At 40.9% G+C, this 25760-nt stretch overlaps 1 protein-coding gene across 5 annotated transcripts in view; it reads right to left on the reverse strand.

Moving 5' to 3' along the window:
- Positions 1 to 25760, reverse strand: part of ASPH (aspartate beta-hydroxylase) — a 223983-nt gene that overhangs the window by 23441 nt on the left and 174782 nt on the right. For all 5 annotated transcript variants that reach the window (XM_069731394.1, XM_069731396.1, XM_069731393.1 and 2 more), the window contains 4 exons: positions 21225 to 21361; positions 18974 to 19072; positions 14109 to 14198; positions 12830 to 12967 (listed from right to left, as the gene is read on the reverse strand). In XM_069731394.1, coding sequence (XP_069587495.1) covers positions 12830 to 12967; positions 14109 to 14198; positions 18974 to 19072; positions 21225 to 21361 — 464 coding nt within the window. The remainder of the gene's footprint in view (positions 1 to 12829; positions 12968 to 14108; positions 14199 to 18973; positions 19073 to 21224; positions 21362 to 25760) is intronic.

Genomic DNA, 25760 nt, shown 5'->3' on the forward strand with positions numbered 1-25760 from the left:
GGAAAAAGAAGTGACATGGTACTTCTTTTTTACCGCAGCTAATCAGTGCGGTTTTTTTTTTTCAATTCAGGACCATGTGCACAGTGGGTCCTGTTTTCCATAGGGTACAGTGTACTGTACCCTGCATGGAAAACAGCCGCGGAACCGCAGCGGCAAAACCGCTGCGTTTCCGCGGTAAAAAACGCACTGTGTGAACATGGCCTAACAGGGGCTGCCTGCACCTATAGTGGGGGGCTGGCTGCTGCTAGCAGCGGGGAACAGGCCACACCCCCTGATATCAAATGGAATAGAAGCAGATAGTATTAATTACAGGGCAGGCGGCTGCTAGCCACTAGGAGCTGGCCACGTCCCCTGATGTGTGCCATAACATCCCAGAAGGTTGGGGGATCATCAACGAGCAGCTCCAGAGTCACAGAATTACAACTACTGTGAGGATGGAAAACAGCACTATTCATGTTATCCTAATAGTCTATGAAGGTATGAGCATTAAGATAATTTTTTATTTCCCTAGAGGAGAACCCCTTTAACCTCTCTCCAGGAATGTAACCTCTGCACACTCTGGGCCAAGCTAGCTGTACACTATAAGAGATAAAATCTCTAATTAAAGCAATCTAAGAACAATCCTGTAAATACAGCTACGTCCATATATATTTGGACAGAGACATTTTTCTAATTTTGGTTATAGACATTAACCACAATGAATTTTAAACAAAACAATTCAGATGCAGTTGAAGTTCAGACTTTCCGCTTTCATTTGAGGGTATCCACATTAAAATTGGATGAAGAGTTTAGGAGTTTCAGCTCCTTAACATGTGCCACCCTGTTTTTAAAGGGACCAAAAGTAATTGGACAGATTCAATAAGTTTAAATAAAATGTTCATTTTTAGTACTTGGTTGAAAACCCTTTGTTGGCAATGACTGCCTGAAGTCTTGAACTCATGGACATCACCAGACGCTGTGTTTCCTCCTTTTTGATGCTCTGCCAGGCCTTCACTGCGGTGGTTTTCACTTGCTGTTTGTTTGTGGGCCTTTCTGTCTGAAGTTTAGTCTTTAACAAGTGAAATGCATGCTCAATTGGGTTGAGATCAGGTGACTGACATGGCCATTCAAGAATATTCCACTTCTTTGCTTTAATAAACTCCTGGGTTGCTTTGGCTTTATGTTTTGGGTCATTGTCCATCTGTAGTATGAAACGACGACCAATCAGTTTGGCTGCATTTGGCTGGATCTGAGCACACAGTATGTCTCTGAATACCTCAGAATTCATTTGGCTGCTTCTGTCCTGTATCACATCATCAATAAACACAAGTGACCCAGTGCCACTGGCAGCCATGCATGCCCAAGCCATCATACTGTCTCCGCCGTGTTTTACAGATGATGTGGTATGCTTTGGATCAAGAGCTGTACCACGACTTCGCCATACTTTTCTCTTTCCATCATTCTGGTAGAGGTTGATCTTCGTTTCATCTGTCCAAAGAATGTTCTTCCAGAACTGTGCTGGCTTTTTTTAGATGTTTTTTAGCAATGTCCAGTCTAGCCTTTTTATTCTTGATGCTTATGAGTGGCTTGCACAGTGCAGTGAACCCTCTGTATTTACTTTCATGCAGTTTTCTCTTTATGGTAGATTGGGATATTGATACGCCGACCTCCTGGAGAGTGTTGTTCACTTGGTTGGCTGTTGTGAAGGGGTTTCTCTTCACCATGGAGATTATTCTGCGATCTTCCACCACTGTTGTCTTTCGTGGGCGTCCAGGTCTTTTTGCATTGATGAGTTCACCAGTGCTTTCTTTCTTTCTCAGGATGTACCAAACTGTAGATTTTGCCACTCCAAATATTGTAGCAATTTCTCGGATGGTTTCTTTCTGTTTTTGCAGCTTAAGGATGGCTTGTTTCATCTGAATGGAGAGCTCCTTTGATCGCATGTTTACTTCACAGCAAAACCTTCCAAATGCAAGCACCACACCTCAAATCAACTCCAGGCCTTTTATCTGCTTAAGTGAGAATGACATAATGAAGGGATTGCCCACACCTGTCCATGAAATAGCCTTGGAGCCAATTGTCCAATTACTTTTGGTCAATTTAAAAACAGGGTGGCACATGTTAAGGAGCTGAAACTCCTAAACCCTTCATCCAATTTTAATGTGGATACCCTCAAATGAAAGATGAAAGTCTGAACTTCAACTGCATCTGAATTGTTTTGTTTAAAATTCATTGTGGTAATAACCAAAATTAGAAAAATGTTGTCTCTGTCCAAATATATATGGACTTATCTGTATATAACCTATAAAAATGATCCTGTCAGATCAAAAAAGGGCAAAATAAACATATGTATGCTTTTACTTAACCCCTTTGTGACCGCCAATACGTCTTTTAACTGACCTGAGATATAAGAGAATAGTATCCCCATGCAGGTAACATTCCTGCAGCTGTCGGCTGGACACTTTAGCTGACAACTTGCTGCATCATCCACGATCAGTGTTGGCACAGTCCAAATCTGCTTAACCCCTTAGATGCTGCTGTCAATAGTGACTACATCATTATAAATGGATAACAGAGTGTGAGGGCTTCGTTTTTATCCCAATTGGTGACCTCAGATCATGATTGTGTGGTCCTGATGTTTGCCATGGCAATTCATGACCAAATAGCGGCCTTAGAGTCTGACGGCTGTAGTAATGTTACACATTTTCATTTCTGTCACGCCACTTTGAATTAATTCCTGAAAAGCACCTGAAGGGTTAATAAACTACCTGACAGCAGTTTCCAGTATATCAGGGGGTTCTGTATTTAAAATGGTATCACATTTGGGGGTTTCTCAATATATAGGACCCATAAAGACACTTCAAACATGGATAGGTCCCTAAAAAAATAAATTTTGTAAATTTCTTTGAAAAAATAAAAAATTACTGCTACATACAGTCATGGCCAAAAGTATTGACACCCCTGCAATTCTGTCAGATAATACTAATTTTCGTCCTGAAAATGATTGCAAACACAAATTCTTTGTTATTATCTTCATTTAATTTGTCTTAAATGAAAAAAACACGCAAAGAATTGTCCTAAAACCAAATTGGATATAATTCCACACCAAACATAAAAAAGGGGGTGGACAAAAGTATTGGCACTGTTCGAAAAATCATGTGATGCCTCTGTAATTTGATTAATTATCAGCACCTGTAACTTACCTGTGGCACCTAACAGGTGTTGGCAATAACTAAATCACACTTGCAGCCAGTTGACATGGATTAAAGTTGACTCAACCTCTGTCCTGTGTCCTTGTGTGTACCACATTGAGCATGGAGAAAAGAAAGAAGACCAAAGAACTGTCTGAGGACTTGAGAAACCAAATTGTGAGGAAGCATGAGCAATTTCAAGGCTACAAGTCCATCTCTAAAGACCTGAATGTTCCTGTGTCTACCGTGCGCAGTGTCATCAAGAAGTTTAAAGCCCATGGCATTGTGGCTAACCTCCCTAGATGTGGACGGAAAAGAAAAATTGACAAGAGATTTCAACGCAAGATTGTGCGGATGTTGGATAAAGAACCTCGACTAACATCCAAACAAGTTCAAGCTGCCCTGCAGTCCGAGGGTACAACAGTCTCAACCCGTACTATCCATCAGCATCTGAATGAAAAGGGACTGTATGGTAGGAGACCCAGGAAGACCCCAATTCTTACCCCGAGACATAAAAAAAGCCAGGCTGGAGTTTGCCAAAACTTACCTGAAAAAGCCTAAAACGTTTTGGAAGAATGCTCTTTGGTCAGATGAGACAAAAGTAGAGCTTTTTGAGCAAAGGCATCAACATAGAGTTTACAGGAGAAAAAAACAGGCATTCAAAGAAAAGAACACGGTCCCTACAGTCAAACATGGCGGAGGTTCCCTGATGTTTTGGGGTTGCTTTGCTGCCTCTGGCACAGGACTGCTTGACCGTGTGCATGGCATTATGAAGTCTGAAGACTACCAACAAATTTTGCAGCATAATGTAGGGCCCAGTGTGCGAAAGCTGGGTCTCCCTCAGAGGTCATGGGTCTTCCAGCAGGACAATGACCCAAAATACACTTCAAAAAGCACTAGAAAATGGTTTGAGAGAAAGCACTGGAGACTTCTAAGTTGGCCAGCAATGAGTCCAGACCTGAATCCTATAGAACACCTGTGGAGAGATCTAAAAATGGCAGTTTGGAGAAGGCACCCTTCAAATATCAGGGACCTGGAGCAGTTTGCCAAAAAAGAATGGTCTAAAATTCCAGCAGAGCATTGTAAGAAACTCATTGATGGTTACCGGAAGCGGTTGGTTGCAGTTATTTTGGCTAAAGGTTGTGCAACCAAGTACTATGCTGAGGGTGCCAATACTTTTGTCTGGCCCATTTTTGGAGTTGTGAGAAATGATCAATGTTTTGCTTTTTGCTTCATTCTCTTTTGTGTTTTTTTTATTTAAGACAAATTAAATGAAGATAATAATACCAAAGAATTTGTGTTTGCAATCATTTTCAGAAAGAAAATGAGTATTATCTGACAGAATTGCAGGGGTGTCAATACTTTTGGCCATGACTGTATGTAAACCTCTTAAAATGCTAACAAAATAAAATAACATTTTACAAATGGTGCTGATGTAAAGCAGACATGAGTGAAATGTTATTTATTAATGTTTTTCTGTGGCATGAGTATCTGAATTAAAGGGATAATCATTCAAAGTTTGAAAATTGCTAAATTTTTAAATTTTTTCTCAAATTTCTGATATTTTTTTTAAATGAACACAAAATATGTCGACCTAAATTTACCATTATCATAAAGTATAATGTGTCACGAAAAAAAAGAATCTCAAAATCACTGGGATTTGTTGAAGCGTTCCAGAGTTATTACCACATAGAGTGACACTGGTCAGATTTCAAAAATGTGGCTCCGTCACAAAATGACAGGATCAAAAACAAGGGTAATAGTAGTAAAAATATAATACTTTATTGATATTAGAAAATAGTCAATTTAACACTGACCAAATAAGTGAGATTTTAAAACGGACAACAAAGAAAAAAAGGGGAAACAGTCGAGGACAAAAACGGCATTCCTCTGAAAAACCAAGTAGGGGCCAATACAGAACAATCCAAAAAATGTGTATATAATAAAGTTGTCAGGACTTGACGAAGCCTTGTCGGACAAAAAGCGCGTTGAGGTGCAGCTCAGCAGGGTACTGAGGCATTTTCCTCTGCTCTTTATACTTCAAACATGACTTCAGGTACTTTTCTTTTCTAGTTTAAGTCATTAATGTCATATTGACCGTCTTCACTATGAAGAGGTTCTTGTTATATACAAATTGACTTTTTATACACAAACTGATTGTTATACTAAATGCTGCCACATGGTGTTATATGGTACTAGATAGAAGTCTAACGATATATGCATAACTGCATTGTGATGTCATGATAATAACCTTTCAAGGACTGGGTGTCCTATATATTGTTTGCAACTGAAAACTTTATTATATACACATTTTTTGGATTGTTCTGTATTGGCCCCACCTTGGTTTTTCAGACGAATGCCGTTTTTGTCCCTGACTGTTTCCCCTTTTTTTCTTTGTTGTCCGTTTAAAAATCTCACTTGTTTGGTCAGTGTTAAATTGACTATTTTCTAATATCAATAAAGTATTATATTTTTTACTACTGTTACCCTTGTTTTTGATCCTGTCATTTGTTATATTAAGTAGAGGCATACATATGTTTCTTTTGCCCTTTTTTGATCTGACAGGATCACTTTTATAGGTCATATATTCTGGCACTTTTTTTGTGTCAACACGGGAAGTTATCTCTTCTCTCTAGAGGTTTTTTTAGTCGTCTATCACAATCCTGTCAATGTAGCTTTTTTTTTATTTCAGTGCTTAAATTATCATGAATCAAATTGAATCCAGGGGGTACGAGAGGATCAGAATTTACAGTATACAAAGACAATAGTATAGAAAGCATTGACAACAAGGTAGCAGTGATGCCACTGAATTATAAATTCCACTTCCCTACTCATGATATATGATTAATGACTTAACACTTTTAGGATATTGATATTGATGTGTTTTGATATTGATATCCTTAGGATTGACCTTTAATAAGGGATGTTGTGAATGGACTCCCAGCTCCCCTATAATCAGCTGAGTGAAGGGTTGCGGAGTACCGGAGGGCACCATGCCCCTATCATTATTTACCCCGCACAGATCCAAGTAAATACTAATCAGATTTGGTTTTACAATTCATACCGATTCTCTTGAGGGGTGCAGGTAGTCAGAATCCCACCACTTAGTTATTGACACCCTATCCTAACCATGAGCAGTCTCAGAAAACAGTTTCAGATGCTAAATTGATGCTAAAAATAATGGTTAAAACACTGGAAAAGGAAGAAGCATCAATATCCCTAGACGTGAGAGTAGTGGACTATACTTATGATTGATGTCTGACAAAAACTGTCCTATGTGCGGTATATATTTACTGTGACATGAAATTTGATGCAATATACTGGTAAAGTGATTACATTTGGCCTCATAACTGCAATTAATCATCAGTGAAGACAGCGCTCTACTAAAACTTTACAGTTCACTCCTCTCTACTTTGTTATTTCCCAGTGGAAATGCTTTGATGAAGTGTTGGCTACAAGGCAACTAAAGAATAATAATGGTCATTTTTAGTGGACAATATATGTATGGTTGAGCTCCATCTATCATATCTGAGCTCTCAACTTTTCTAAATTCCTTACCAAAAGCAGGGAGGGATACGTGTATTATTTCTTTCAGATTCATTTGGCCACAGGAGTACTGGCAGAATCTAAATTATTCCGTGTTTAACCTCAAAGGGAACCATTAGCAAGGCATACCCCTATGAATCGCTCCATTCTCACTCTATTCGTGACATGAAATGATACCTCATGAAAAAAAATACTTTGAAAAAGTCCACAAAGATGTAGACACAAGCTGTCTCCAGACGCATATAGATAATCTAAGGCTATGTTCACACATTGCTATAGCAAAAATTAGACTAATAAAATACAACTTTTAATAAAGTATTTAAAATATGTTCCTGCGACCATATGTAGCAGTGGTGGGGGCTGCTGGTTTGCTCAGTGACACTCCAAGGGTTAAACTGCAAGTCCAAGACAGGGCAAGTTAGAGTGTGGAGAACATTGTGTGAAGTAGCAGGCTTAAGTCAAGAGGCTGCTAGGGACAGCAAAGGCCTAATACTCAGGGCAGTGGATTGCCGAAAATACCGTTCTGTGTGAATCTGTCTCATGGCCTGGGGCAACCTCAAGATGGACGTCGGGGGCCTTGGGTGAACTCAGCCTGTGCAGCTACAGGGAATGATGGACTCGGACTACATGGGGCGGAAGGTATTGCAATCTGAATATACTGCTAGTGGTGGAGAAGACTCCCTAGGGTAAGAATTTCTTGATAAAGCTATCGCGAAACACGAGTCGGGATCGCGCCTGGCTCCTCGGCATACTTATACTCACATAATGGGTAAGCATTAGTGATGAGCGAGTGTACTCGTTGCTCGGGTGGTCTCCAAGTATTTGTATCTGTTCAGAGATTTAGTTTTTGTTGACACAGCTGCATGATATACGGCACCTAGCCAGCCTGAGTACATGTGGGGGTTGCCTGGTTGCTAGGAAATACCCACATGTATTCAAGCTGTCTATCAGCTGTAAATCATGCAGCTGAGGCAACGAAAACTAAATCTCTGAGCACTTACAAATACTCGGAGACCACCCAAGCGTGCTCGGGAAAACCCGAGCAATGAGTACACTCGCTCATCATTAGCAAGCATTAATGCACACAATTGGACAGTTGTCTCTGACTTGCAATATAGTTTAGTGATGCTTTGAGGGAGTACCCTGTTGCACATTTCAGATGGTTGGTGCCTGTTACTATGTGTATCATGGCAGCATAGTTATATTTAAATTGCACTTGCCTTGATTTCTTGACTGTTCGTGTTTTGCTGCCATGGTACACATGTATCTTGGTGATCAGCCTGCTCCTTGGCTATTACCATGATGTCTTCACTATGACTGCATATGTACTAAAATTTATGCCTTGGACTAATGCTTTTTACTAGGGTCATTGGTCCTTTTTTATTTTGTTTATGAATAGTGATCTTTTTCAATATATGTGTTTATAACTGTTTAATAAAGATTTTTTGAAACCTTTTACATATTGAATATTACTCCAATTTTTTGAACTACAATTAATGTAGTGGATGAAGCAAAAATAGATCTCCTTGCTGTATTATTTGCCCTTTTTCATTATCCATCTAATTTTAGAAGTTACCTGACCTGAAGCCAATAGAAATTTATGAAAGAAACTAAAGCTCAGAGTTCATAGAAGTAGACCATGGAACCTTCAGGATTTGAAGAGTGTTTGTGTGGAAGAATGGGTCACAATCTCATCTGAGCAATGCATTCGACTAGTTTCTCCACAGGCGCCTTGAAGCTGTTATCACTAACAAAGGCTTTAGTATGAATTATTAATTAAATTTCAGTAAGCGTGTTCAATACTTTTCCCTGTGTCATTTCTCATGTTTATACACAATTTAATTTCATGGATATATATATATATATATATATATATATATATATATATATATATATATATATATATATATATATATATAAATAGCTGGTGAGAATTTGATGTCAATAGAACCTTAAAAATTATATTTACTTAGAAAATTAGTGATGTGTTCAATACTTACGGTATTTTGCCTGCTGTGTATGTATGTATATATGTATATATATATACAGAAGCCAAGGCACCTAATTTTTCCACAGAAAACTGGGTAAGCTTATTGACTCGAGCATAAGCCGGGTATGTATTGTCCCCTCATTCCTAACCCGGTATGCCCCCATCCTGTCCTGCTCTGTGTGGCTCCCCCTGTTGTATGCATGGCTTCCCCATCCCATCTTGTATGCATGGCTCGGCTCCCTCTCATCCTTGTATGCATGGCTCCCCCCGTCCCATCTTGTATGCATGGCTGGGCTCCCCCATCCTCCCCCTTGTATGTATGGCTCTGCGTCCTCGCGCCTTCGCTGAACATCCCTTCATCTCCATTGTCCCAGCGTGGCAGTTTCATCCTGTGCTGAGCTGTCACGTGGTACCGCTCATTAAGGTCATGAATATGCGCTCAACGCCTATGGGAGTGGAGTCGCATGCATATACATTACCTTAATGAGCGGTACCATGTGACCGCTCAGCACAAGAAAGAGCTGCCGGGACAGAGATGCAGGGACGGAGATGCAGCAACGGAGGGTGAGTACTGATGTCTTCTGGAAGCCGGCGGCTGCAGCTGTCACTGTGCCACAGCCACCGGTTCCCCGCTCCCCCTCCCTTGCCGGCTTTCTAGACCATGACACATGTATAAGCCAAGGGCAGCATACAAAAAATGTGCTGAAAATCTCGGCTTATACATGAGTATATACAGTGTGTATATATATATATATATATATATATATATTTATATGATAAAAATTAGTAATCTTGCAACTTTCACACTAGCCACTGCGGCTTTTTTTGACTAATACTTTATGCCCTTTCAGGAAGAGTTTTCAGCAGGCTCCTTATCTGCAGAGGCAGGAATACGACAGGTAACACAGCATTCATCATGCACAATAGACATGTCACAGCTGACCCTGCTCCTTCCTCCTTCACACTGGCCTTTGCGTATGCTTATTAGGTGCATCAAAACAAATTGGGATCAAGATCTGTTCCCTGCTGCTAATGTACATGTGAATTTCTTGAAAAAAGAGGGAGTTAGAAAGTGAAAACCCAAAAGATCACTGTGAAAATTGCAAAATTGTGATATTTAAAAAAAATTGCCAAAAAATGTTTTAAAATACATTTAACATAGAAACCTGATTTAAACAATAACTCGCTTTTCAATACTAGCTTCCCTTAAGGCATTGATATACAAAGTATATTTGTGTCTGATCTGAGTCTGTTCTTTCACTTTGATAAGAAGTAAGGGATATCTCAAATTCGTATGCAGAACGCTGCTTAATGCCACGAATGACTGTGGTGTGAAAAGGAAAAGGCCATTTTAGAAGAACTCCTGAGGATCTTAAGGATTTATTTCACACCTAGGAAAAAAAGGGGTTAGAGTCCTTTGCACAATCTCATTATAAAGAGAAGCCAGGTATACTGACACGCAATGCAGTGTATGAAATGCACGGTCCCACTATAACGCAGGAGAATCACGCTGTGAATAATTGAACTCCTGCTAATCAATCTGGTGAATAATAGGATACTCATTATTCATAGGCAATGTTTCAGAGTGATAAATGTCTATTTTACTGGTATTTTAAGGGTCTACTGAGAATGTGGTAATAAGTATGGCTTACTACATTATTCTCCAGCTGCTTAACTATTGAGACACAGAACAATAGCATTCTGATTACAAAAGTCCCAATTTCTTGTATGAATGAATCGCGTTGGGAATCATTATACTCTTAATAGTTCAGTTCTTCTATAAAATGAGTAAACAAAGTTCTAGGAGGCAAATAAGCAGGGCAACAAAGATTTCATGAGATTACAGGAAAAAGGAGTCTGCTATACCACCCACGTCCATAGTTCATGCCTGTATTGTTGCTCAGTCTCAGGTTATTTGCATGTGGCGTTTTTAGATGACATGGTACCCGCTGAGTGTTGCCGGAGGAAGATGCTCCAGGACACGGTGGCATCGTTTGTCCTGAAGCGTATTTTTCTTGCATCTTTTCTTTGGTGATTATCTCCAGTATATATAAATATATATATATATATATATATATATATATATATATATATATATATATATATCCGGATGAAGAATGGGGGTCAGTCACTTTGTTAGCCCCTTTACGGCTTTCGAAAACTGTAGTGGTTAAAAGAAGCTCAAAAAGACTGAGCATATGCACAGCAAGTTGTTTTGAAATAGCTGTGCATATGTTCATTAATTTTAGCATTTTTATGAGCTTTTTTATTGGAATCTATGTGAACAAGATGCCGTAATTACACACCCGAAAGGGCCTATTTACATGTCAGTAATTGGTCAGTATTTTGCATCAGTGTTTGCGAGCCAAAACCAGGAGTGTATTTTGCAGTAAAAATCTGTAATTGAAAAATTTACACCTGTTCTGTGTTTAGGAAACAGTCCTGGTTTAGGCATACAAATACCGATGAAATACTATTACAATGTGTGAATAAAGCTTAAAGCAATTTTCTAGACATCGCCAAACAATGCTTCATTCTTCCTCAAAAATATTGGCACACCTGTCCTCGGTGGCCCATGGGCCCAAATGCGAAAGCTCCAACGGGGCCCTCAAATATTTTAAATCTTTAATAGCAATATTCTTTTTCTATAGGCCAAAGGGACTTTTAGGGCCCCCTAGGCTCCTGGGTCCAGGTGCCATTGCAACCCCTGCACCTGTTGTAGTTACACCCATGCCTGTCCTCCAGTAGTGTGTGGTATTACAGCTCAGCTCCATTGATTTCAATGTAGCTGATCTGTCTTTGAAGCCAACAGGTAAGAGAAGCCCTCTTTTGGTAAAAGAACAAAATAAAGCCCCCCATACACATTAGATTAATTTTGGCAGAATCCATTGATCAAGTTTGGTTAGGAGGACAGTCTGATCTGTGTGGGATTTCCAGACGCATGATGTTTGGAGAGTTAAGGATCTTGCGAGTCCGATATTGGACCTTTGTTCTTTCTGAAATAAACCACCACCAGAGATGTCTGGCAGCAGCTCTCTCATAAAGAACGTAGGAGTGAGCATTCCTGTGTATGGGAAAGGATGCCGAGATAGCTGCAATCCGAATAATCAGCCAACAGCTATCTACGCTGTATAGGCACAAAAATACCATAAAGTTCCTACAGACTCCCATTCACTAAATGGAGGCCAAAAATCATATTCTGTATTTTCTATCCTTTGGACAAACATGTTTTAATTGATGTAGTGAGCTGCAAGCCAGGAGGCCGGCGCATTCATGAGCCATAGGTTCCTCCATACAGTGTGACTGATTGATAGATTTCTCTCTATGCACAGTAATAAAGGAATAACTTTAGGTCATCAGCAAGGCGTGGGGTGAGCCTATATATATATCATATATGTCAGATTTCAATTTGTGAGTTGTATCAAATAAAATGTAGTTTTGGACAAACTTAAGCAAATCAATAGAAACAGACGGGCGGTTGAAATCACAACTGTCTGCTACCCCAGAGAGGTGACGGGTTCACCATAACTTACATCTCCTTGATAAATAACATAGTGCAAGAATCCATCTGTCCAACTTTTGGGGGTAACGCAATACCTAGGATACATCACCTCCTACTTGAGAATAGTCCAATAGGCAATCACTCCACTGACAGTAATCTAACTTCATTCAGGTCTGGAGCCCCAATATCTAATCATAAAAGTCTTATGCTCAAAAAGAAGTCAACATATGGCACATCTTGGAAGCAGGCAGGTAGCCATCTTCTGGTCTACTGGTCACACCATAAATTCCCTAATTCCTAATCTACCTCCATCTCACATACAACTTCCAAGCCTGAGTTTTCTTTTACTTTTTTTTAATATTCTATGATATAACCTTATATAAACTTAAACTGGTTGTGCAGCTTTTACAAGAGGAAAATCAGCAACGTTATGTATATGACTATTTGCCATTGCTTTACACTTGGACAGAAAAAGTGCTGATATTGGACAACCGGGCCAGCAATATATAATGCGTCACCATTGGAATACACCTGGTACTCATGGAAGAACAGGAGAAACACGACAATCAATTCTGTACATGATGTCCGCTTATTTTACTAAAATATCCATTTAAGACTTACCCTGACTAAATCCGTGTATCCAGTTTCTCGTGCAGTCCACCATGCCTGAGCTTTTAGTCCATCCACATTGTAAAGAGACCTTTGCCAAACGGAGGCAAAGTGGCCCCTCTTGTGTCCAACCTCGTACCAAGTGTATGCCTGATAAAAAAGTGTAATACTTCAGAGTTCTAGAAATGTTAGATTTAGGGAGGAACAGAAAACAAGTAGGACTATGTCAGCATTCAAGTCCTTGACACATCAGATTTGTGAATGGAGCAATTTAAAGAAGTCCAAACAAAATTTTAATTTCAAAACTGTCCTAATTACTGGTCCTAATTATCAAATACTTATTTCATGAAATAAAATTAAACTTAATTATGTAAAAATTATACAATGTGATTTTCTTGATTTTTTTTTAAAGATTCTGGCTCTCACAGGTGAAGTGTACCTACGATAACAATTCCAGACCTCTCCACTCTTTGTAGGTGGAAAAACTGGCAAAATTGGCAGTGTATCAAATATTTATTTTCCAGACTGTACATGGCTAAGGGTAAAGGTATGGCAATGGTTCTTCACGGATGTTTTATCACATGCTATCTGTACAGTATATCCAGAGTTTGGGGGTCTTTTCTCCCTATTTATGCTGCTAACCTGTGAACTGTGATCTCTCACTAAAAAATTTACCCAAAAATGGTTGGTGCATTGGATTCCCAGCCTTGGCTTTTATTACAGGCTATGATACACAGTGCTATAATATGTAATGCGAGAACTGCAACGAATGAATTATTGGAAACCTGCCTGGTCATACATTGTGTAAATCATTGGTGGGTAATTTTAGAGATTTGCATCAATCAAAATCATAAATTGTTCCAATTAGCCGGGTCCAGTGAAATTAAAATAAAACGCAACCCGCATTCAATTTGCACTGAATATATTGCTTCATCTCTAAATGTCACCCATGTACCAGGACTAGGTGGTGTCTGCAGTAGGGCAGTGTAAAAAAGGCCTTAGGCTGGAACTATGTGAAGACTTATTACACCTTAATTTTCACGTGACGGTTGCAGTACACGGAAGTGCTCACAGCTGCATGAAATGTATCCTTTTGGTCTTGCGTTGTAGCTTGAAACTGTTAAAATTGTAAATTGCCCTTGTCTCCCAGCAGCCTTAGTCTTTGTAGCAGCAAAGGTGACATAACTAAATGCATCGCACATTCTACTGTAAGCAGATGGTAGCCGATTATTGCCTCCAGAGAAGTGCTTCATGTTGACAGGTGTTCCCCACGTTTTAATGAACTCCATACCTCTTTGTCTCCAGCTCGTTGCAGAGCATCCCCCAAGTGAAAGTAAAAGCGGCCATCATCGGTGCCAGGCTCACCAGACAACAGGCCCTCCTGAAATATAGATCATTGTGAACTTACACTGAGGAACATCCACTCTGAAACTAGTAAGAAGCGCAGTAACATGATCGAAAAATAAGCACAGCATGATACACTGGTTTAAGGGAATCTGTCAGCAGGTTTTTGCTGCCTCATCTGAGAGCAGTATAATGTAGGAAAAGAGACCCTGATTCTAGCAATGTACCACTTAGATTACTGGGTGCGGCACTTATGCAATCAGAGTTTTTAGATGTAGCATGTAGCAAAGCTCAGAAAGCTGACCCTGCCCACACTCCTGATAAGCAGCTCTCTGTGTACATTGTCTATTGACAGTAAGCTACTTATTAGTGCTGGGGGCACAGCTGGATCAGGATGCACGAGGGAGCTAGTCTGGCAGTGATAATCTCTTGCTAATAAAACACTCATTGTATTGAAACAACAGCACACAGACTAATGTTAGGACAGCACCAGCTCCCCTGAGTGAGTCCCCTGACTACTCTCAACATTGATGCTGGCAAGCTCACTCACCTGTCCATGGTGCTCCGGTCCCCGCCATCTCTGTCTCCACCCAGGGCCTGCGAAAAGGCACGCAAACTTCCTAGGAGAATGCTTAGGGCGTGCTCTCCCTGATTCTTAAAAGGGCTGCTTCTTAAAGGGGCCATGTGTGAACTTCTGAAAATGTCCCCAGCCAATGGCTGGGAGACATTAGGTATTTAAGGCACCTTCCCCAAAAGAGGTGCCTTAGCAACGTTGGTATCAGTGAGTTTCCTATTACCCTGTTGTAAGGTCCCTGTACCTGTGCGCTCTGAATCACCAAGAAGAAGAAGAACAGGATAACCTATATAGAATTGCCAAATTTATGTCAGGGTCATATGAGCGTATGAAAAAATTGTCAAATTGTCACACAGAAAACTCGATTTTCATCTCTGTGCCATCCATTTGTCCGTATTTTATGGTTTTGACACACCAAGAGCGCATTGAAAGCCTGTGCATGGTTTGAACAGTCATTTTATGCTGACAGATTCCCTTTAATAGCCATTGTGAATATAGCTCCATTCAATCTCTATGGGGATGCCAGAAATAACCAACTACAGCAATAGTCTATCTGCAGCAGTCCCATGAAATTGAATGGAGCAGCAGTGCACATGCTCGACCACAGCTCCACTCGAATGGAGTCCCCGTTCTGGTGAACTAGTAGCTAACACCTATCCTGGATTAACTGGAATATCCATTTATAATAGTTCATCTTGTTTGATCAGTTGTAGAATTCTATTTCATTGCTTTAATTACCGTATTTTTCGGACTATAAGACGCACCGGACTATAAGGCGCACCCAGGTTTTAGAGGTGGAAAATAGGGAAAAAAAATATTAGAAGCAAAAAAATGTGGTAAAATATTTAATAACATACTATTATATATAATAACACCACATATAATAGTATGTTATTATGTGGGAAACTGCGGGACCAGTGTGGTGTCTGTACAGTACTATATGAAGATGCTGGAGGGTGAGTATAAGAATGGGGGCACAGGGCTTATATTTAAAGCACCACTCCAGCACTGCAAAATAACACTGGAGTGCTTCTTTAAAATCCAATGGGAGAACTATAACTCCCAGCATGTCCTGCAAATCCTATGACATGCTGGGAGTTATAGTTCACTAAAGAAGTGGCAGAGTGCTTTATTGTGTTTTGGAAAGACTAACCTCTTAATTGTGGCAGCCAGCCACACTGTGGTGAGATAAAAGCATCCCATGACTGCACACAGAGCCCTCCCTCTTGTTGCTTTTCCACAGCACAGGTAATGGAAGCCAGCAGATTCTAGTGTTGGAGTCTGAAGGACCTGTGATGATGTCAAGAAGAGGGAGGGCTCTGTACTGCCATGTGATGCTCCAGCCCGCCCACTTCTGACATCATCACAGGTCCTCCTGCACAGCACTCAGCTCCAGCACTGATCTCCTCTCCCTGGACCCTGCTGCTGCTGCCTCCTCTCTCCTGGACACACGGATCTCCCCAGCTGCTGCAGGAATCAGCGCTGGGGAAGCCATGTGTGTCCCTGCTTAAGTGCAGTATTCATTTGCCTCTCCCAGCTCACCTCTCAGCTGATAGGTGGGCGGGGAGTAGCTAATGAATATTCACTGCACTTAATCATCGGGACCACATGCTTTCCCCAGCACTGATTCTGGGTAGCAGGGACATCCTGAAGTGGGATAACAGTGCAATCCCACTCACTGCTGCCCCCCTCCCCACATGCTACATCCGTACCATAAGACGCACCCACACTTTCCTCCCAAATTTGGAGGAAAAAAAGTGCGTCTTATGGTCAGAAAAATACGGTACTCTTTTTTTAATGTGACCCAATGTGAGCTTTTTCACCAACTTAAGAAAAATTATTTTCTGGTTGCTTAACTTTATCACGTCAATAATTGGTTGCTGTGTTGTTCAAGATTAGTTGTTAACCAAACTTCAGTATTTGTTTAAAAAAAAAAAACTATTGGAAGCAAACAATAAAATTCAATATACCGTACATTCTTGGGTCTGTACCTAGCCAGGATACTAAAACCTTGGCCAACATTTTTTTTAAAACTGAACCATTTTATCCAATTTCGAAGGTAAAGCTTGTCTACTTCATAGACAAATATTGAGACACATTTCTTCATTTTTGACACAAGATCAACTTTCACACTGGTGAAAACTTCATCACTTTTTCTAAATCATGGCCTGTGCAAAGTAAAGATTTTACTTTTTTCTAATTTTCAAATTGTTTCTAGACTTTTAAAAAGGTTTTACATTTAATACGTTTCTATATACAGTGGGGCAAAAAAGTATTTAGTCAGTCAGCAATAGTGCAAGTTCCACCACTTAAAAAGATGAGAGGCGTCTGTAATTTACATCATAAGTAGACCTCAACTATGGGAGACAAACTGAGAAAAAAAAAATCCAGAAAATCACATTGTCTGTTTTTTTAACATTTTATTTGCATATTATGGTGGAAAATAAGTATTTGGTCAGAAACAAAATTTTAATCTCAATACTTTGTAATATATCCTTTGTTGGCAATGACAGAGGTCAAACGTTTTCTGTAAGTCTTCACAAGGTTGCCACACACTGTTGTTGGTATGTTGGCCCATTCCTCCATGCAGATCTCCTCTAGAGCAGTGATGTTTTTGGCTTTTCGCTTGGCAACACGGACTTTCAACTCCCTCCAAAAGTTTTCTATCGGGTTGAGATCTGGAGACTGGCTAGGCAACTCCAGGACCTTGAAATGCTTCTTACGAAGCCACTCCTTCGTTGCCCTGGCGGTGTGCTTTGGATCATTGTCATGTTGAAAGACTCAGCCACGTTTCATCTTCAATGCCCTTGCTGATGGAAGGAGGTTTGCACTCAAAATCTCACGATACATGGCCCCATTCATTCTTTCATGTACCCGGATCAGTCGTCCTGGCCCCTTTGCAGAGAAACAGCCCCAAAGCATGATGTTTTCACCACCATGCTTTACAGTAGGTATGGTGTTTGATGGATGCAACTCAGTATTCTTTTTCCTCCAAACACGACAAGTTGTGTTTCTACCAAACAGTTCCAGTTTGGTTTCATCAGACCATAGGACATTCTCCCAAAACTCCTCTGGATCATCCAAATGCTCTCTAGCAAACTTCAGACGGGCCCGGACATGTACTGGCTTAAGCAGTGGGACACGTCTGGCACTGCAGGATCTGAGTCCATGGTGGCGTACTGTGTTACTTATGTTAGGCCTTGTTACATTGGTCCCAGCTCTCTGCAGTTCATTCACTAGGTCCCCCCGCGTGGTTCTGGGATTTTTGCTCACCGTTCTTGTGATCATTCTGGGATTTTGCGTGGAGCCCCAGATCGAGGGAGATTATCAGTGGTCTTGTATGTCTTCCATTTTCTAATTATTGCTCCCACTGTTGATGTCTTCACTCCAAGCTGGTTGGCTATTGCAGATTCAGTCTTCCCAGCCTGGTGCAGGGCTACAATTTTGTTTCTGGTGTCCTTTGACAGCTCTTTGGTCTTCACCATAGTGGAGTTTGGAGTCAGACTGTTTGAGGGTGTGCACAGGTGTCTTTTTATACTGATAACAAGTTTAAACAGGTGCCATTACTACAGGTAATGAGTGGAGGAAAGAGGAGACTCTTAAAGAAGAAGTTACAGGTCTGTGAGAGGCAGAAATCTTGATTGTTTGTTTCTGACCAAATACTTACTTTCCATCATAATATGCAAAAAAAATGATAAAAAAACAGACAATGTGATTTTCTGGATTTTTTTTTCTCAGTTTGTCTCCCATAGTTGAGGTCTACCTATGATGTAAATTACAGACGCCTTTCATCTTTTTAAGTGGTGGAACTTGCACTATTGCTGACTGACTAAATACTTTTTTGCCCCACTGTAATAGCCAAACAGAAAGCCATGTCCACTTATTTTTTTTGGGGAAAACTAACACGCATGATTCAAATGGCTCTAAATTGTAGCCCAAATGACTAATAAATATGTTACAAAACACAGTAGACATTATTCTGGAGTAGTATGTATGAAAAATAGATGCAAATACAATCATGAATGTCCACCAAAATACTAGGATCTTCATCAATACTCTAGAGCTCTGTAAAGTCAGTATTTCTTTGCGTGTTGACAATCGGCACGAAAGTTGCTGTTGGTTAAAAAGGAAGCTGGTGGCATCCAATGTGTGTAGTGAATAAATTAAATTACAAAGAGGCATGACTAAATATGCTAAGATGTGTGAAATAAACTTTTTAAAAGCAATTTGCTCCTTACCTTTAAATAAGGAATGCTTTCAACAATTTTATTTTCTGCTTTGAGGATAAATCCGTAATGTACTTTGGCAAAACCATTAGTAGGTTCCAATGATAAAACCTTAAACAAGAAAAGAAGACTTTCCCCTTAGTATACCTGAATAAGAAAAAAAAAAACCTTTCAAAAGAAGCCATCTTAGATGAGGTCGCAATAGCTGGATCCTTTGGGTAATGTGGAACACCAGCATTCAATGGATCCCATTGAGATATGTTGGTTTTATTTGGTTTTGTTGTCGTATTTTTCATTCTGACAGGAAAAATATACCATATTTTCCGGCGTATAAGACGACTTTTTAACCCCTGGAAATCATCTCAAAAGTCGGGGGTCGTCTTATACGCCGGGTACGGCGTGTGCAGGGAGCGATCCTGGATGGTTCCCAGGGTCTGAAGGAGAGGAGACTCTCCTTCAGGCCCTGGGATCCATATTCATGTAAAAAATAAAGAATAAAAATAAAAAATATGGATATACTCACCCCTCTGACGGCCCCTGGCTCTCAGCGTTGCAAGCGGCAGCCTCCGTTCCTAAGAATGCATTGAGCGTAGGACCTGCGATGACGTTGCGGTCACGCGATCGCGACGTCATCGCAGGTCCTACACTCAATGCATTCTTAGGAGCCAGGGGCCGTCAGAGGGGGAGCATATCCATATTTTTTATTTTTATTCTTTATTTTTTACATGAATATGGATCTCAGGGCCTGAAAGAGAGTCTCCACTCCTCCAGACCCAGTGAACCATACGCACCGCACACGCCGTATAAGATGACTGGGCGTATAAGATGACCCCCGTCTTATACGGCGGGTATATCCCAAATTCCATATTTTATATGGAAAAGTTGGGGGTCGTCTTATATGCCCAGTCACTTATACACCAGAAAATACGGTAGGTGATAGAGCTCTGATGCAGATAAACAGATACCAAAGACAGAAATCTGTCAATAGCAGAACATGGAGCATGGTGCTTCCTAGAGTGAAGAGCACCCTGATTGGACACAGCCACATGGATGAGACTGTTGGGTAACACTCTCAAAAAAACCCAAATTGCTCTTTATACAAGTTACTGGAGGTAAAAAAGTGTGGAGCCCAAAACTCATATATGGATAGACTATTCTAACATCAAGCCATCAGGGTTATAGCTTTAAAACTCTTGCTGCGCATAGTGTAAATGGTTAATCTAAAAATCAGAGTAAAGATATACTCTGCATTAAAAGAGGTCTGGATACACATGATGAGAGCATTATACTGCCTCTGTACAAATACCAGGTTAGACCGCACATGGAGTACTGTGTACAGTTTTGGGCAGCAGTGCTCAGGAAGGACATATTGGAACTACAGCGAGTACAAAGGAGGGCAACAAAATTAATAAATGGGATGGGGGAACTACAAGACCAAGAGAGATTAGCAAAATTAGGATTATTTAGTCTAGAAAATAGATGACTGAGGGACGATCTAATAACCATGTATAAGTATATAAGGGGACAATACAAATATCTCTCTGAGGATCTGTTTATACCAAGGAAGGTGACGGTCACAAGGGGGGATTCTCTGCGTCTGGAGGAGAGAAGGTTTTTCCACCAACATAGAAGAGGATTCTTTACTGTCAGGGCAGTGAGAATCTGGAATTCCTTGCCTGAGGAGGTGGTGATGGCGAGCTCAGTCGTGGGGTTCAAGAGAGGCCTGGATGTGTTCATGGAGCATAACAATATTGTATCTTACAGTTATTAGGTTCTTTAGAAAGGCGTAGATCTCGGGATTTATTCTGATGGAATACAGGCTGAACTGGATGGACACAAGTCTTTCTTCGGCCTTACTAACTATGTTACTATGTTACAATACAAATTTTGGAATTCTGAAATTGGAAATAAAGGTTGTAGAACTTCAACACTGGACCATAGCCCTGCAAAGCTCCTCCTAACTCCAACATCCCTGGTGCCTGTCCTGATTAGTAGGCCGTGGATGTCATGTGTTCCTAGCGTTGCAGAGTACTGAAGACAAAATTACCTGCTAATCAGAAGAGGTGCCAAGGATGCCTCAGGGAGTAGGAGGTCTGCACGCTCTGGTTAGGCAGCCAAAGATTACCACTGTGGCTCCTGGACTAGAGTCCTGTAAATCTTTTTACTCAACTCTCTTTATGAAAAATCTATATCAAAATTCTAAACATATAAAAGCAAATAGAGGAAAACACTTGCAAAAGTAGGTTTAATGTACTCGATTTACCTCTTCATACACTTCTTTGGCTTTCTCATTATCTCCTAGCAGAAGGTAGCCGACACCAAGCTCATTCTTGAGTGATGTATCTTCAGGGTACAGCTGTACTAACTTCTGGAGAGTAAGTATAGATCCTCGCATGCGGCCTGGGGTGTATAAACAAAGCCAAAAAGTTAATATATAAAATTAGTTTCCTCATGAAATAAAAGCAGTTCAATGGCTTATATAAAGGAAAGTGTCCTCAAAAAAAGGCTTCGTAGGAGCAAAACCAATTTCCTATCAATGTTTTACAAGTGCAAACATTTGCATGCATTTGAAGACAATTGTTCTACTATTCAATTAATTATGAGGATTGGGGTAGGAGGGCTCTGAACATCTGCATAGCTAAGATGACGTGTACATGGCCTCTTTTAGATGTCGCCGCAGCCACCGAGTTTTGCCAGGTGAAGCTGCTTCAGTAAAACGTGTACTCAAGTGATAATTGAGAGTGAGTATGATTTCATTTATTATTTTAAATTAATATGTGTCTGCCCAACAATAAAATTCAGTGGCCAGAAAATCTCTTTAAGGCCACGTTCACATGTTCAGCATTTGGTCAGAATGTTACATCAGTATTTTATGCAAATTGCCTCTTCTGAGAAAAAGAGGACTTAAACTTTATAGTGCCACCTGTTGGAAGTAGCGATCCTACAAGTCACAATCAACCCTTTAACGAGTCGTGCAATATGACTTAGGATAAAAGCAAAATCAGTATCTCAATTCGCAGACACGGTGTTTCGGGCTGTTGGCCCTCTTCAGTGCGAAGCATGAGAACTGATTTGGCTAGGTGAGAGGCTCTGGACTGGGGTCTAAGGGGCAACGTTTCTCCTTAGGCTGCCGTCACACTAGCAGTATTTGGTCAGTATTTTACATCAGTATTTGTAGCCAAAACCAGGAGTGGAACAAATAGAGGAAAAGTATAATAGAAACATATGCACCACTTCTGTATTTATCACCCACTCCTGGTTTTGGCTACAAATACTGATGTAAAATACTGACCAAATACTGCTAGTGTGACGGCAGCCTTATGGAGAGTGACATACCATCTCTGGCTTGTCAAGGTAAGGAGGCTTATTCGCCATGCAATGCTCCTCTGGGAAATATAATATGCAAATTGCCTCTTCTGAGAAAAAGAGGACTTAAACTCTATAGTGCCACCTGTTGGACTCTCACCTAGCCAAATCAGTTCTCATGCTTCGCACTGACGAGGGCCAACAGCCCGAAACACCGTGTCTGCGAATTGAGATATTGATTTGGCTTTTATCCTAAGTCATATTGCACGACTCGTTAAAGGGTTGATTGTGACTTGTAGGATCGCTACTTCCAACAGGTGGCGCTATAGAGTTTAAGTCCTCTTTTTCTCAGAAGAGGCAATTTGCATATTATATTTCCCAGAGGAGCATTGCATGGCGAATAAGCCTCCTTACCTTGACAAGCCAGAGATGGTATGTCACTCTCCATAAAGAGAAACGATACCCCTTAGACATCAGTATTTGTAAACCAAAACCAGTAGTGGACGAGAAAGAGGAAAAGTATAATAGGAACACGTCACCACTTCTGCATTTTTCATCCACTCCCTGTATGAGTTGTTATCTGAACACCCACTTGGACCTAACGAAAGTCAATACATTAGGTGCCAAATACTCTGCTTGCTGATATCTCTGTAACGGAAAAGAGAAATTGTAAAAAAATAAATAAATAAAAAGTAGTGATGAGCGAGTGTACTTGTTGCTCGGGTGATCTCCAAGTATTTGTTCTTGCTCGGAGATATAGTTTTCATCACCTCAGCTGCATGATTTATGGCTGCCAGATGTGAGGAATGCCTGTTTGTTAGGGAATTCCCACATGTATTCAGCTTATCTGGAAGCCGTAAATCATGCAACTGAGGTGATGAAAACTATATCTCCGAGCAACAACAAATACTCGGAGGTCACCCGAGCGTGCTGGGGAAAACCCGAGCAACGAGTACACTCGCTCATCACTAATAAAAAGTTTTATTATATTGTGTGTCCAGTTCAAGATGAAAAATTTGGTGAGAGGTCCTCTTTCAGGTGTAATTGCACTTTCTGGCAATTTTTCAGAATCAACTGTCATGTGTGAATATGAGGAATGATACGATTTGAGGCCCTTCTATGACTTGCATTAATTAGCGATTTTTCTTTTGTAGGCTCTAGTCAATAAAGCTCCATCAATTTCTTCTTGTGTACTCTGGCTCTTTCTCCCTCCAGCTTCACCCCCTATGTGTAGCCCTTGTTATTTTATCCCTCACTGAAGACAGATCTGTAGACAGATTTGAGCAATTATTTAGAGTGCACGATCAGTGCAGGAGAGAAGTGTAATAAGTGGGATAGAAGTATTTTTTCTAATAAGATATATACTGTAACAAAGTTTCTTATCTTCACCAGCAGATGATTTCTAACATAAAATGCAAAGTGTAGCAAACCAGTAAAAGGCTGACTTGTTGGTAAAGTGTGTGGTTAGAAATTAAACTATAAGTACCGTTTATTCATTCCAGTGCTGTTTCACTGCAGCACAACATGATTGCATTGTTAGTCTCCAAATAGCATATTCTTTTCTGTTGCTTAAATGAGAATGACTACAGGTGATAATGGAAATGTTTTGTTCCGGAAAGTTTGTCATTTTCATTACTGTTCTGTATTATTAATGTATCCAGGGAAGGACCGCCGAGTCCACTAAGTAATCAGCCTGTGCCACCCGTCATGTCATCGCACAGTCGAAACACCTTTATTTCCAGGCTATGTCACTTGGTAATTACAGAGTTCAGACCTTCACACTTCTCCCCAATGATTTCTAATTCTCAATCAGTAAAGATCTGAACGTTTTCATGGGCTTTTAAGTATGCTCCTCGCTGCCACTGTAAGTACACAGGACTAAAGCAATCATACCTAACTCCAATTGATTCTGAGTCACTAATTATCTATGAGGACCAGCAACTAATATCTGTACAATTCATGTCAACGGAGAATCTCTACTGACAGGCAGGTACATAATACCTGATGTCAGAACAAAGCAATCAGATTCAGATCAAATGTGAATTGCTCCAGATGTCATGTTATGTGAAAAAAAATGCTGTTAATCTGCAGGTTCATAGCAATCTGAACCTGCCCAGAGCTGACACTTACACCGCCACTGCTGGGAGGAAATTAACTTCACTTTCCCCCACTGCCTTTGGGTTTGTGGCACGGAGCCGTGTCGGCGCGTTTTCACCTACCGCTTTGTGTATAGAGAGTGGTGGCTGTGACCGCTGGCTCAGGCGGATGACAGTAAGTGCGGGGACACTGCTATAGCCACCACTCTCCATGCACAGAGCAGTGACCGAACCTGCACCGGTGACGCCTTCATGACTGAAACCCAAAAGCTATAGAGAGGAATAAAGTTTGTTTAATCCCGGGAGTGAAGGTTTAAGTGCCGGCACCGGGCAGGGTCAGAATGCAATTAACACCATTTCTGTAGGTTAATAGAATTTTTTCACATGAAAATTTCCATTTAAAGGGAACCTCTGGGTTTAATCTGCAGATTAATAGAGTTCTGAAGCTGTGCAGCCACCAAACTGAAAGGCTCGCTGCTGGGAGGAAATGAGCGTTATTCCTCCGAGCAGCCTCAGGCTTTCAGTCATAGAGGCGCAGCTTCAGTCACCGCTCAGTATATAATGAGCAGCGGCTGTAATGGTGCCCTGGCACGGGCTGCATCCCACTTTGTTCTGATGCACTGCTGAGCCGGCTGTCAGTCAGTGCCGATGCATGGTTACAGTAGCCGATCACTATGCACTGAGTGGTAACTGAAGACTCGCTGGCCGCGCCTCTATGACTGAAAGTCTTAGGCTACCAAGTGGAATAAAGTTAATGTCCTCCTGGCTTCAACTGCGACAGACGCACAACTTCAGAACGCTATTAACCTATAGATTAACCCCATATCAGCAGGTTAATAGCATTTTTTCACAAGAGGTTCCCTTTAAACTTATACAGCATTTTAAATTCTGCAAAAAGTCATTAGAAAAGAAGGAACATTGGGGCAGATTTATCAAAAGTGTGCAAAGAGAGAACTGTCTTTGATATCCACGGCAACCAATCACAGAGCAGCTTTCAGTTTACCAGATCAGTTTGTGAAATGAAAGCTGCACTGTGATTGGTCTCACAATTTTTCCTTCCTGGGCCTCACAGAAACATGGTTAACATCCTCGGACACTGCCTCCCCTGCTGCGTTGTGTTATGACGGCTTCCACTTCACCCACACTTCTCGCCCTGGCAACAGACATGGTGGAGGAGTTGGTATTCTCCTTTCTACCAACTGCACCTGCAAACTTATCTCACCTCTACCCTCCCTTCACCCGAGGGAGGGTAGAGGTGACCCGACTCTGCTCCCTATCTAACCTCACAACCTCCCCTCTCCTCCTTTCTGACCACCATCTACTCATGTTCTCATCACTGTCCTCCTCACCTCCCTCCCATGTCCAGCAACTAGCACACCCCCACAGAAACTTTGCAC

Source organism: Ranitomeya imitator, chromosome 6 (assembly GCF_032444005.1).
Source record: "Ranitomeya imitator isolate aRanImi1 chromosome 6, aRanImi1.pri, whole genome shotgun sequence".
In the NCBI taxonomy this organism is placed as follows: domain Eukaryota; kingdom Metazoa; phylum Chordata; class Amphibia; order Anura; family Dendrobatidae; genus Ranitomeya; species Ranitomeya imitator.